The 14,336-nt window shown below is 39.8% G+C and overlaps 1 protein-coding gene across 1 annotated transcript in view; it reads left to right on the top strand.

The window, feature by feature from the left end:
- The window catches only part of rapgef6 (Rap guanine nucleotide exchange factor (GEF) 6), a 147,948-nt gene that overhangs the window by 56,529 nt on the left and 77,083 nt on the right, over positions 1-14,336 (top strand). Inside the window, exon 6 of the mRNA XM_079648703.1 lies at positions 6,774-6,917. Within this exon, the coding sequence (XP_079504829.1) occupies positions 6,774-6,917 (144 nt within the window). The remainder of the gene's footprint in view (positions 1-6,773; positions 6,918-14,336) is intronic.

Raw genomic sequence — 14,336 nt, 5'->3', positions numbered from 1 at the left:
ATGTCAGGCTTACCTCTTCCTGTCACTTCTTGTTACAACATAATAATGATTTTCCCTCTTTCCCTCTGAGAGTTTCCATATGAAGTGCTTCAGGCAGTCTTTCACTCAGAAAATATCCCTGTTTTTTCTGTGCAGAAGAAAAATGAGGATCTTGTGTAGGACATCTTGTACCAATGTGGGTATTTTAGGCTTAGTTCATACACTTACGTTGAATCTAGACAATTAAACAATTGGTCCTTTTTAAAGTTAAAACATCAAAAAGTATGACATTTTGGGGAATTCTCTTTTACACCAAAGATTAAAAGCAAGATGTTATTATATCACAGTGGGTGCCGTGTTATTTTTAGAATTAGTTTTTTGTACAGACTCAATAAACCCGATTTAATAGAAATTATTTTGTTCTAAATGTTCTGTTTTAGAGGCTTCTTTAAACAGAGCAGGCTAGCTGTTTCCCCCCATTTACAGTCTTTGTCCCAAGCTAAGTTAGATAGCATTAGATTTATATTTTTATATATAGACATTTGAGTGATTTAGAACTTCTCATGCAACAAGAAAGTGATGGAAGCAAATTCCCTAAATGTCAAACCTGTACCTTCTTCTTGTTTTTTGATGATTATGATTGCAATACACTCATCATATTGTTGTATTGTGTGTCCTGCAGCTTTTTGCAATATGATTCATTATCAAGCAAGGTAACGAACCTCACATATGTTTAAAGAAAGAAAGAAAGAAAGGGGGGCAGGAAGTCACTGTAGCAGTTTCATAAAAGGGCATTTATATCTTAGAAGGAAAGAAAAGGAACTCTGGGAAAGTAAATAAGTATCACTCTCCCCTCATCAGCCAATGGCACTTTCTGTCTGATCAGACAGTTCCAGGAAACAAGGAGCTAATTCAACCAAACTCAGGAATTCCCCTTCGCTCATTGCATAACTAGTAACTACAACATGTAAAGGACAGTTAATAAATTAGAATTGATAACCAAGCAGTAACAAAGTTCAAACTAGTACGGAGTCATTGCGTTTTCTTTTGTTGTTGCTTGACTGGAGATGTTGGAAAGGAGACGTGCAAAAGTAGAAAGGGACTTATTGAAAGTCTATATTTGCTGAAACATCAATAAACATGACGGTCCATAAATGTCATTGCTTGCTTACAGAGTGAATTAATTCCATATTAAGGTTGTAGGAGCCTCGAGGCTTGTGTTTGACCAGTCAGGACTGCAGCATCCACCCAGTAGTTTCAGGGACATCAGAACATACATGTCTTGTAAAATGCTGGCAGTGAAGAAGTGTTTTAATAGTGAGGGAGCTGCCCTTTCATCACGGCTCGTAATCCTTAACTTCCCCTGTGGGTCTATTCAGAGGCTATTGCGACAGTAAAAGGGAGTGGTGGTGCTGACAATCTCAGGTATGATTTAGTGATACTGTGTGAATGTGAAGCTGGGGTTTGCAGGAACATTTAACAGTTATCCTGGGGAATAAAGGATACAATGATTTTTTAATAAAAAAAGACACATTTGTTGCTGAGGGAATATATTTGAATTTGTCGTGCCTGGTGTGCCCAGAATCCAAACCATTCCTGTGTGTGTCGTCCTTGAAGAGAGATGTTGGCGGTGATTTGGAGGGGAGGAGTGAGTGCTTTAGTAGAAAGAGACAAAGTGGATCAGCTGATCAGAGCCTTATGGAGAACATGAGGTGCTTTCTGGGTCTTGGGTTGTTTCTCAATTTCAAGGAAAGCTGCTCCAGAGCCACTATTTCAAGCATACTACGTCATCGAGTGCCGCCGAAGGCCTGTTCCAATGTCCAGCATACTTGGAATTCTACCGAGGCCGGCGTACTTCGTAGTGAGACATTTCGAGGCTGCACATGTGTAGACTCCGTGGTCTTAAAATCCCCACAATGCTTTGCGCACGGACCAATTTCCAAATCTTAGGCGGAAATCACGCTCCATTTAAGGCGGGGCCTCGCATATGACGCACACCTGTTAGCCTGTTCCACAATTCTTCGTTTTCCGAGGCTAGGAAGGATTCTTGCCTCACTTCTGAAGGAAGTGACTCGGAAGACATGTGCTACCAAGCAAGCGTCCTCGACATTGAGAAACACCCTTGGTCTTCTTCACATACGGGCATGTCTGTTCCCAGGTGTTTGCATTTTTGTCTGAGAACCAGGAAATTAGATTATGTAAAGGGTTATTGTTGTTGTTGATATCCATCATATGCTTGTGTTGTACATTTTTAACAGTATGTGGTGTGGATCTGGAGTGTCAAGACTCAGTAAATAAATGGGTATAAAACACTAAAGCTTCCAAATGATCAAACCAGAAAATAATTTATTTACAAGTATTATTCACAAAATTGCTTTAGTGTTGTGGTTGCAATATAATACAAATATACAAAGTGAAAGAAAATAGGACAATCATTTAAAAAGCAGAGAAAGACATTTTAAGAAGTTCAATAAAGAATGTGCACAGTCTTAACAATGTGCAATGTTCAAATGGACAATGGAGATCCAAAGACGTACCGCACTATTTGTGATCAGTTGTGGAGGGTAATGATAAATGCAATAGTAATACTGATAATAATGCAAAATACAAGTCTTTAAAAATGGCTTTTGACAACCTCATCTACATTTAGACAGATTTGTGCTATACCAGTTTTCCAAGACAAATCTCTCATATAAGTATTTCTCAACAGTTTCTGGCTTTAAAAGCAGGCTGGACTTCGTATGTCTCTGTGTCCATGGTCATGTTTTTCTTTTTTCAAAGCTAAAAAATGATTTCACCTAGGATATTCATTCACTATGTGCTGCTTGTGACTATATGAGGGGTTGATGCAAGTAGAACATTATTGGGTATCAATCTGCAACACAAAATCAAATGAAATCCCATTCATGACAGATGTGAAAAGTAATTGCCAAACATAAATACAGTGAATGAAAGTTCTGGATTCTGCTGCCAGTTGAATTTCCCAGAGAAAATCCTTCTGACGCACAGTAGATGATGCGTTTAAGGTTGCAGGCAGCAGCGGCTTGTGTGGAATAAACAGGAGAAAATCTGGGTGGTCAGCCTAAATTGTAAAAGTTATACTGACAAAAAACAGAAGCACATCTTCGATCAAATCAAAAAAGAACACACCATGGCACTGGGTGAATGGCGGATGTTTTATTAGGACATAAAAAGATTATAAAAGATATTGAGAAGACAGAAAACATGCACTTGCTTGCACACACACATTTATACACATGCTCACACACTCTTTCAGATGAATGCATAAACACACAAGAGCAGAGGGACTGTGGTCTAGTCACACTGCATTGCAGTAAATCAGCTAATTAGGGCCATGGGAATAGTATAGGCAGTGTAATCTGTGGCCATCGTCATGACTCTGGTCACAGGATGGACAGGGCTGACATTCACTTCACATACTGTGTGTGTGTGTGTGTGTGTGTGTGTGTGTGTGTGTGTGTGTGTGTGTGTGTGTGTGTGTGTGTGTGTGTGTGTGTGTGTGTGTGTGTGTGTGTGTGTGTGTGTGTGTGTGTGTGTGTGTGTGTGTGTGTGTGTGTGTGTGTGTGTGTGTGTGTGTGTGTGTGTGTGTGTGTGTGTGTGTGTGTGTGTGTGCAGGGGAATGAAAGAAAGTGGGAAGAAGGGAGTAAGAAATGAATGAGTTTGCCAAAGAGGGTGATGCACAAAGGAACACAAACCATCAGATAGACGAGAGGAATGTAAACTGACTGATGAGTAGATGGGAAGTTAGTCACACAAACTCATTGAAATGGACACAGGAAACAGGAAATATGGACACATTAATGCCGTGACAGTCAGTCAGAATCATAGAGGCTAGGCTCCTCAATGGCTGAAAGTACTCTGGTGGTCACGGGGTAAATGGGGTTCTATTCAGTCAAGAAGCCAGAGAGGCACGTACAGTACATAGTGAGAGAAACAAAAGATGGATATATATTGACAGGATAGACATAGAAGTCTGGGAAATGTTTTACTTTGCCCTCCAGGATTTCCTGTCGATTAACTTCAGGCTGCCTGTTTCGTGAGGGTTCTTAAAAAGAGACATTTTTTGATTTCAAAAGGGACACAACAATACCAAGACGTTCCTTTTGCAACTCTTACTTGGTATTTTATAGCTGAACTTCCCTTTATGCATCTGTTTCAGAGTCCATTCCAGCTAAACTACCCACAATGCAGTAATGATTCTGTTGACACAGCAGACCTTCCTCACACATGCTTGTTTCTCTGTATGTATCAACCCATGGCAGCTATTGAGTCCCATTTCAACAGTGACAGAAAATCTTTCAGTCCATCCCCTGTCTTGTGTTTTACGTTTAATCCGCTTCCTAATCGATGTGCAAGATTTTTTCCAATCAAACAGCTCTGTGAAGGTTGCCTTTGAGAGATAGAACGACACTTTTTTTTTAAGGTATCGTATTCGTAGGTGTTATTATATGTGTTTCATGTAGGACAACAGGAAGATGGACAGCATACATGTTCAGCTTTTACCATCATCTCATCATATGCACATAGCAGTTACTTCTGCTCACAACTTTTCATGGATGATGACACTTTATCAGTCGTGAGAACAATGCAGGATTGTGAAATAGATCCACTCAATTTATTTCTGATACTAATTATTCATGAACACTTGGAGTGCTAATTGTTGCAATTTAGCAACTAGCAAGTATAGCTCAAAGCACATTACGTGACACGGTTGCAAATAAAGAGTGTGGTAGTAAGAGGGAAGTAAAATGATAACGATAAGGAGCTGGAAAGTGAAGATAAGTAGCAGACAGAGACTGAAAGAGGGTACAAATATTCAAACACCACCACATGGAACCCATTTGTTTCTTTCTCTCTTGGCCTCTCATAGTGTCAGCACACTTGTTAAAAGGCGCTGAATTATCAAATCAATATTGTGGGCAGGCGTGGAATAACTCAACAGAAGGCCGCAAAGTGTTAATCGAGAAGAGGTGACTTTAGGCTGACACGAGGGTAACTTTGTACATAATTTACACAGTGTGGTCTCGGACATAATAGCAACAGAATGCTGCATCTGTTAATGGACACAAGTACAACCAACAAAGAAAATATGTTGAAATACATCAACAGATGTAATTAAAGTCTTGCCACTTGAGGCTATGCTGGTTAGGGCTAGCAACTTGACTTGAAAATGTGGAGTTGGAAAGAAGTGAGAGGGTTGCAGCAGGCAACATTAAGTAAGTACGTCAAACTTTATTTATATAGCACCCTTCTCAACACGGATGTACAAAGTGCCTTACAGTACAGTACAGTACAGAATTCACAGTACAACTATAACATGTAGAATAAAAGGCATAAAACAACAGCAGGTAATACATAGGATAAAACACCAGCTACTAACTCACCTCCTCTTGAGTTAGTAGCACCACTTAGCCACTGCTAGCATAACACACCTGAATATGAGCTGCATTATGGGTAACGTAGGAATGTGAGACTATGTGACATATATTTCAGCATCTGTTGAGATTCATTGTTGCAGTGTCAGTGACAAAAAAGCACAGATGTTTTTTTTAAAAGAAAAAAACATTAAAGAAAAAGGCATAACTTGAAGGTTTAGAGTTTGGATATCAAGTGTTTTGCTCAATCAAGCACAAAACTATTATTTAAACATTCAATTATAATGCATTCAGATGTAAGAAAGAGAAAACCCTTAAATATATAAAAGCCAAGTTACAGCGATATAAATGATCACAAGGTTGGGTAGCATATTTCGAATTTCCTAAAACACTTAGTTATTATGTACATAATAAGGCTATTGACTCACTTAACATTATGCAATGGACAGAGTAAACAAATTCCTAGCGCAACAACAGAGCAGCACAAAGAGCCTATGGAGGATGAATTGTATGGCCGGAATCTTTGTTATGTGCTGTTCTTTTTCTGCCTGGGAGGATATTTATGTATTTACGGTTTCCTGAAGGAAACTGTGGGCTCAGTGTATCTCTGTGCGCGTGTCTCAGAGAGAGAGAGAGACAGAGAGAGAGAGAGACAGAGACAGGGAGGAAGGGTGAACATGTGAGTAAGTCTGTCAGTATGCAACGTGTTGAGCAGCTGAACTCCGTCTTGAACTCTCCGGCTCTCAGAAGAAAACAACTCTCGCTGAAGTTCATCCACTTGGTTTTTCCCTTTCTTTGTGGATGCTAGCCTCGAAGGATTTAGTGTCACAGGATCCCTCAGGAATTTAGACCTTTTTTTTTTTTTATTTGGACCCAACCCTTCTATTCATCTTTTGTCTCGTAGTGTTCATCTGCTGTTTTTAGTTTCTCCCCTCCTGTGGTATTTCCTGCTTTTATGTGTTATTCTGATACTTTGCTCGCGTCCGGATGAGTGTGCTCCGCTGGCACCGGCTCTCTGCGCTCTGGAAGAACTGGATGTTCAACCAGGAGCCAGCAGAAGAGCAGGGCCAGATCTCAGAAGTTTCAGGGAATGAAGCAGAGCCAGAGGCAAAGGAAGGGAACAACCACAAGGATCACAACTCTTTTCAAGACTTAACGGATTCTAAAACACAAAACTTGGATTATAACAAACAGAAATCAGAAATCAAGAACCAGACATTGGAATTAAAAAAGCAAAACTCCATTCTTAAGAACCCAAAGCCTGATCCATTTAAAAGAAGCATCTCTGAGCCGTGTTCTCAGGATCAGTCCTCCAGGTGTCTCCACGCTCATGAAGGTTGTGGGCGCGAATCCCGTAGAAGCTACTGTTCTGAGGAGGCTGTTGACTGTGTATTGCAGGTGGATAACGGCAGCGAGGGGGACGACGGTTTCCTGCAAAGAGAAGGATCCCAACGGAGGTCCAGAAGGCGCTTTAGGAGAGTGAACCCCAGGGGGGAACGAGAAGTCATCACAGACGGCCAAGGACCCTCCGGCTACAACACGGTAAGAGTGACGCCAAAACAAGCAGCACTGTACAATGAGGGTTTAATGCCAATGCTTTTACAGAGTTTATGTCACTTGACACAATAGCTTTTTCTGGGCATTCATAACTGGATATATTTGATCAATTTTATTAGTGGAATTTGATGATGTCCAAAAGTCAGTTTTTCAGATCCCTGCTGACATCTTTACTCATTAGTGCTTTCATTCTTAGCAGATGAAACAGGTTGGGAAGTGTCCTCCTGCTACTCTTGCTAATGCTTACTACCAGATCGTGGTCTACACATGCAAAGGTCTATGTTGTCTGAAGTTCTGCATTTTCTGTTATAAAATTGAACATTTTGAAAATGTAAAATCAATGTTGGTATTTTTTGTATTTCCCAGTGGTACAAAAACATTCTTGTCAATATAAGTGCTTTTCAAGGTGTGTGTGTGTGTGTGTGTGTGTGTGTGTGTGTGTGTGTGTGTGTGTGTGTGTGTGTGTGTGTGTGTGTGTGTGTGTGTGTGTGTGTGTGTGTGTGTGTGTGTGTGTGTGTGTGTGTGTGTGTGTGTGTGTGTGTGTGTGTGTGTGTGTGTGTGTGTGTGTGTGTGTGTGTGTGTGTGTGTGTGTGTGTGTGTGTGTGTGTGTGTGTGGTTTCCCTCCATTTGATGGAATCACTGGAGCCAGCCGTGTGTCAGTTACAGTTTTGACTAATCACTAGAAACCACGCTTTGCGACACACATTCACAAAGGCGCACACACACTTCAGTTTGCTTACACACACGCATGCACACACACACACACACATATGAACACACACACACTTTTCACATCTCATAGCTGTAAGTGTCCTTTGCCGACCCTACTCTATGTGGGTCTGTAGCTTCTCAGTCATTATTCCACTGTTTAAAATAACAGGTTTTGCCTTCAGCATAGCCTAATCCTGCCCCATTTGTATGTACCGTAACTGCTTTTTTGTGCTTGCACTGCACAAAGAATGACAAAAACAAGTGGGAGATTGTTAATGTCCTCAAAAAAAGAAAGGATAATTATATTAGTCCTTCATTTAATTTAAGCAAGATTTGAGGGCAGGATGAACTAAAGACATATTTGGCAGTAGAAGAACATCCCTTAGAAGAGATCACAGTTCCATGACATGTATTGTACGCTGGTCATTGTTAAGTGACTGAATGGAGCCATTGACAGGCCCACTTTCCTTTTATTAAATAAGAATAAAGACTAGAATACTAGGATCTTACCACATTGCACTTTCACTACAGTACACACAGACAGTTTGCATACTTCTCAGTATGACTGTTTTTTTCTCTTCCTTTTTCACATTCTGCTGATGTGTTCAGGATTATGTCAACAACCAGGTAGGACCTTACAAAAAGCTCCATCCTTGCGTTGTTTTCCAACCTTTCAGTTTTGTTTTGTATCTGTTGATATGTGTGGCGTATGTGTGTGTGTTTGTGTGGGGTCAATGAGTGTGTGAGTAACTGGTACACCTGTTGTTTAGACAGAGGCAGTGCTGGGAAAAGTGGGTATATTTGGGGCTGCCACACACAGTGCACACACTGCTGTCTACCGGCACTGTGGGTGGCAAATAAGAAGGGGGCTAACTGTGGAATAAACAGATGCATGCTGGGAACAACAACGGACTGGGTAACAAATGGAGGAAAAGGCCCTTAAGTTTGACATTTGAACCGGACAGGACAGTGACAGGTTTGGTCTCCATTTTTAGGCTTATGTCAGATTGCCTCAGAACATTAGTGGCTAATAACTTTGATTGAGAAAATAGTTGCTAAGTGCCAGAGCTTTCTTCGCACATGTACCGTATACAGAGAAGAAAGGAATACAATAAGGATTTTACAAATTGTTATCCCCAAAGACTGAAATAGCCTTGTAGTAAAATATGTACCCACAACTTTCATCCCTTGAATAGATATTGTGATTATTGATATCATGTTAAGTTATATCTCATTAAAATCATCAATGATAATTTTGGAGGCTTTCCACTTTCAAGTGCATGTGATGTGTCTGCTGCTGTGGTGATGAAGATGTGCTTGTTGCTTATGTGTGCTTTAAGAAGTGATGTTTGATTGATATCGATTGATTGATGGATCATGTGCTCACTTAAAGACATTCCTTCTAGTTTATAAACCAACAGGTTAGAAAACTGGTTACGGAGGCAAAATAACACTTGACAAAAGACACTGAGTGGTATCATAAGGTTTGGCCCATGCATCTGTGATGAAATAATGGCAATGGTTGGGGGTTACACTGGCTACACATGTGTATCTTTCACACACACACACACACACACACACACACACACACACACACACACACACACACACACACACACACACACACACACACACACACACACACACACACACACACACTCACTGAGAACTGTTTTTCTTGCAGTGGATCAGAGGATGTTGTTTCGAGGCCATAATAACATCAGTAATCCATTACCACCAGTGTGCACCAGTGTCTGGAGTCCCTCTCTCTCTTAATGGCTCTGTCTGCAGTGAATGAAAGTTCCTGCAGCTATGAATTAAAGAGTCCTACAAAGGGTGCAGGGGTTAGGGAGAAAATGTAGCTTGTCATGTATCTTGCGCAGCTTCTATCTACAAATTACACCAATGAGTCGGTCCATTGGGTGTATTTTTCTTCTTTTTTTTTTGAGTCAAAATAGAAAAAACTGCCGATTAGATTATATATTTTTTGTATTACTCCGGCAACTCGGGTTGCAATTGATTCTCATTGATCCAGAAACCTGACTCCTCTTACAGCAAGGCAGGAGACAAAAGATCATGTGCATTCTCTCACTGCCATGACAGACCGTTGGGATTCACTCGCGACTCAGACTGATACCACACACACACGCACGCACACACACACACACGCACGCACGCACGCACGCACGCACGCACGCACGCACGCACGCACGCACGCACGCACGCACGCACGCACACACACACACACACACACACACACACACACACACACACACACACACACACACATATATGCACATTGCACAGAAGCAGACACATGCACACAGAGAAAGTCACTTAATGAAGTCATCTGATGCCTTGCTGGGTTTCTCTCTCTCTCTCATTGGTCAAACCCAGAGAGATGGATGAACCCATCACCTCATTTACCTCCAAGGGGGAACCGGCTCGAAGGGATTTTACACCAGACCACCCCACTCAAACCAAGGGTCATTAATTGAACATGATGCAGGGTCAGACATCGGCACAGGATAGTTCAGTTTGCGCAAGCCTTTAATAAATTCAGCAAAAGGCTGTCTTAGTGAACCAACTTACATCTTACATTATGTTTGACCAAGTACGTCCATAGCAATATTGTGAAGATGTTGAAGATTGGACAATGAATGCTTTATTACGTTTTTACACATCTATCATTTTTAAGTAGTCACCAGCAATGTGGATGAATTGATGAAGTGGGTGAACATCCAATAGTAGTCAAGCTTCAAGTCTGGTTAATTTAAACAAATGATATCACTTCTCTGTAATATAGCCTTATAAAACTAGGTTAAGATTAAACTAATAACATTACAATATTACAAATATAAGATGATATCTAGTGCCTTTATATGTATGTATTGCCCAGCTCTTATCCAAATGTGGTACGAGTCTAAAACATTGGTATTTTTGACAAGCAATGTGAATTTAGACTAGACTGAGCTTTTAAAACGCAATTCCTTTTTACGGTTTCTTTTGTTGCTGTGTGACGACCTAGATCTGTCTTGAATATGCTTTTGGAAACGTGCAGAGCATGAAGCTCCATCCTCTCGTCTGTTTTGAAGCAATCGAGCGCCGATACACACCGGAAACACCTCGTCTCTTGCAACGTCTGTGGTTAGCAGACTTCCTGTGTTTTATACCAGAATGACTGACGTCTGCTTCGTTTTTTTCCCCTTCCAAACACTTCAGCATTTGTTTCCCCTCTCTGGCTAACCTGGGACACACTCAAGTTAAGTGTGAGAAAACCTGCAAAGTATCAGCGAACATACATTGAAATCCCTTTTAGGTAGAGGATGTAATTTGTGGAATCTACTTCAGGCAAAATGTCTAAAATGACACTCTGTTGCTCTTTACTGTAGACAGGGCCTGCTTGCCATAAATACTGTCGGTTAGGGCTGCTCGATTATGGCAAAAATCATAATCTCGATTATTAGGGTCAATAATTGATATCACAATCAAACTAGGGACAATTTGACAGCATATTACACCCATATTTCTTTGGAGTTGGGAACTAAGGGAATCAAATCCTATTTCTAAGGGTATGAATCTATCAATAGCTATAATTAGCTATAATGTGTTGCTTCCTGTGTGCAGAGATTTACAAAAGAAACACATACCGACAGTAGGGCTGCTCAATTAATCATATTTTAATATTTTATTTTACAATTATGGCAATTACGATTATGGCTAATAATATTTGTATCATTACTTTTTTTTTTTTTAATAATTGATATCACAATTATTAAAAACGATTATCCATTTACCGGTACTTTGAAAACATGAATTTTATTGGAGAAAAAAAATGTGAACAGTATTTTTTTAACAGTTGATTACCCTGAACTTTAAGTATAATTCAACGGAAAAACCAATACAATTTTTTTTTTATTTAATAAAAAAAAAAAAAAAAAGTAATAATAAAAATATTATTAGCCATAATCGTAATTGCCATAATTGTAATTGCGATTAAAATATGATTAATTGATCAGCCCTACTGTCGGTATGTGTTTCTTTTGTAAATCTCTGCACACAGGAAGCAACACATTATAGCTAACTCCTAAACAGCAGTGTGGACATGTCCCAGAGACAGCTGGGTTTAGCCATTGATAGATTCATACCCTTAGAAAAAGGATTTGATTCCCTTAGTTCCCAACTCCAAAGAAATATGGGTGTGGTATGCTGTCAAATTGTCCCTAGTTTGATAGGTGACTGCTTTAAAGTTGGTTTTGTGGGCAGTCAGTAGCACATTTTGTCAAGCCACATTCCCTTCATTTAAAACAGTTATCCTGTTACACATCTTTGATTGTTTTTATTTAAATATCTGTCTTTCTATAGCCCCCTAATGTACATAATTGCAGTGGCTTACAAAGAAGCAAATGAATGCCCAAAAAGTGAAGTAATTATTGGTAGTAAGTAGGTTAGCATCACTCCTATAAGAAAAAATCAACTCAATCTAACCTCTGTGTTGAGGAATACAGTCTCAATGGATTAGGATGAGGTTGGTTCGGTTGTTTCTACATCTACAGCAAAGAAGTATCCAAATCAAAAAATGTTCTTCTTTTAATTCAGAACGTCTTAATTTCTAGATGTTTTTAACTGTAGTAACTGCTGTAGCTTTAACACTTTTGCTTACTTGGTCTGCACATTCATTGTTACTCTTACCTCATGAAATACCAGTTTATTTTAGGGGGCCATTAGCAGTGACTGACCCTGATGATGCTGTCTTTGGTGGTATCATATTAGCTCAATGTGATGAGCTTGTGCCCGTCATGCAGGGACATTACTCAAGTTACCCTAACGTCACTGCTTACAATCAGGTTAAATCTAAGGTTGCGTTCATCATTTCGTGGGCAAGCCATAGGTGTGACTCATACCAATGCTTTGTCATAACACAGTTAACCTGATGTGTAGAGTAATGGAGAAATGATTCTCCATCATCCTTCAACGTCCCCTCTGGTTTGAAGGTCATCTGTATGGGCTGATGGGAAGTTGCACTTGCTTTGTATCAGCAAATACTGTTAAATCTGACCTGGCCTGGGAAGATAGTCCATACCAGATACTTTTGTAAGAAAATGGTTACAAAAGGCTGGTTAAAGTTGTCTGGGAACTTTGTGCTCCAGCCACTCTGGTGTTTTGTTAAAAAAAAGTCAATTTCCTGCACTGATTGTGTTGGAATGAGCTCATTGCTGTCGGTCAGTTTTATAGAGTTTTGCTTGGCATTGAGCGACGAAGAAGTTGTTAAAATTCCCGTAATATTCCTGGCTTCCTTTTCATGGCCATTAGTGTGTATGCGAGTGTAAAGCTTTTGGAAATCTACATGTGGTGTTGTGTGTGCTACTATTTCTCACTGATTGGGTGTGTCTGGTGTTTTAGTACTTTTTGAAAGTCTTTAAGAAGCCTTGTGTTTGAATGCACATACATAAAGTTTGCAGGTTTTTAAGTACGTCTGTCTTTTTTTCTTTGGACTCTGCGGTGCTTTAGTATTCTGGGCTGCTTTTGTTTTAAAGCCCCTTGCTGCTTTAATGCGCCCAGTCTGTTCCTAAACTCATCTGGTCTCATTCTATCAGAATGCAGCTGAACCCCAAGGGCCTTTAGCCAGCTCTGCCACTGCAGACCAGCCAGGGGCCCCAGGGGGAGACATGGATCCAGGAAGAAGGGGGGAGGAGATAATAGGAAAGGCCATGAGAATAAAATACTGCATATTTGTCCTAGGAAAATGAGGCTACTTTAAGCAGGGCTGCATCTCGATAATTATTTCTCTTATTGTTATACTGGCTATTCAACCATGAAAATGATACTCTGCAGGTTTATGGCTGAAGTTCAGATGTAAATTGTATCAATGTGTTATTATATAAATCATTTAATGAAGTGTAAATTAATAGATTTGAATTGTTTCAATATCATTGCTAAAGGGCGGGACAGTCCTTATAGATAATGGTGTTATTGTCTAGAGTAGAAAGTTGCTCTGTTCAATTCTTAATAAACATCAGTTTTATTTTTTATTTTAACCACTTCTTTTACTTTTTATAGTAAATTGTTTCTCACATCTCACTGTGCATTGACATCTCTCCCTATGGGAAGAAATAATAGCCTTTCAATCCATGGGTCATTTTACCGTGCGCCTAGAAAAACCCGTCTGTAGAAAGACTGCTTGGAAATAAAGCAAGACCATGCTTGTCTGAGATGGCAAAGTTTTGGGTTTGAAGCAAAGGGGACTACTTTCTGTCAACAAGTTAAACATTTAAAACTATTTAAAAGTACCAGCAAAGAAAGACCCATGTATCAGGTGACTCAGCGTCTAAAGAATGGAAAATCACAACTTGGCATTGCCATTTTAGTTTTGATCTAGATTTCCTTTCACCCTCTCCTGTTTTTCCTTCCACTGTCTGATGTCTTCTGAATCACAAATGTCATGAGAATAACCTTTTGAAGGTCAAGAGGAGAGGAAGGAGGAAGGACATAACAAAATGTGAAGAAGTAAAAGATGACTAAGATAAGATAGTCATTTATTGATCCCAATTTGGGAAATGTTTGTTTTTCTAGTACAGAGACGGATGAGAGACTGTAAAGCAAAGTTAACAATTACATACAATGGAACATAAAACTGATTGAAATGACTTTTTTGAAAATGGTGATGAGAGACAGCAGTGAAAGAGTGATAAG

This window comes from Notothenia rossii, assembly GCF_949606895.1.
Source record: "Notothenia rossii genome assembly, chromosome: 9".
Lineage (NCBI taxonomy): Eukaryota > Metazoa > Chordata > Actinopteri > Perciformes > Nototheniidae > Notothenia > Notothenia rossii.
The sequence above is the reverse complement of the archived record's forward strand: the minus strand, read 5'-3'. Positions and strand labels throughout refer to the sequence as shown.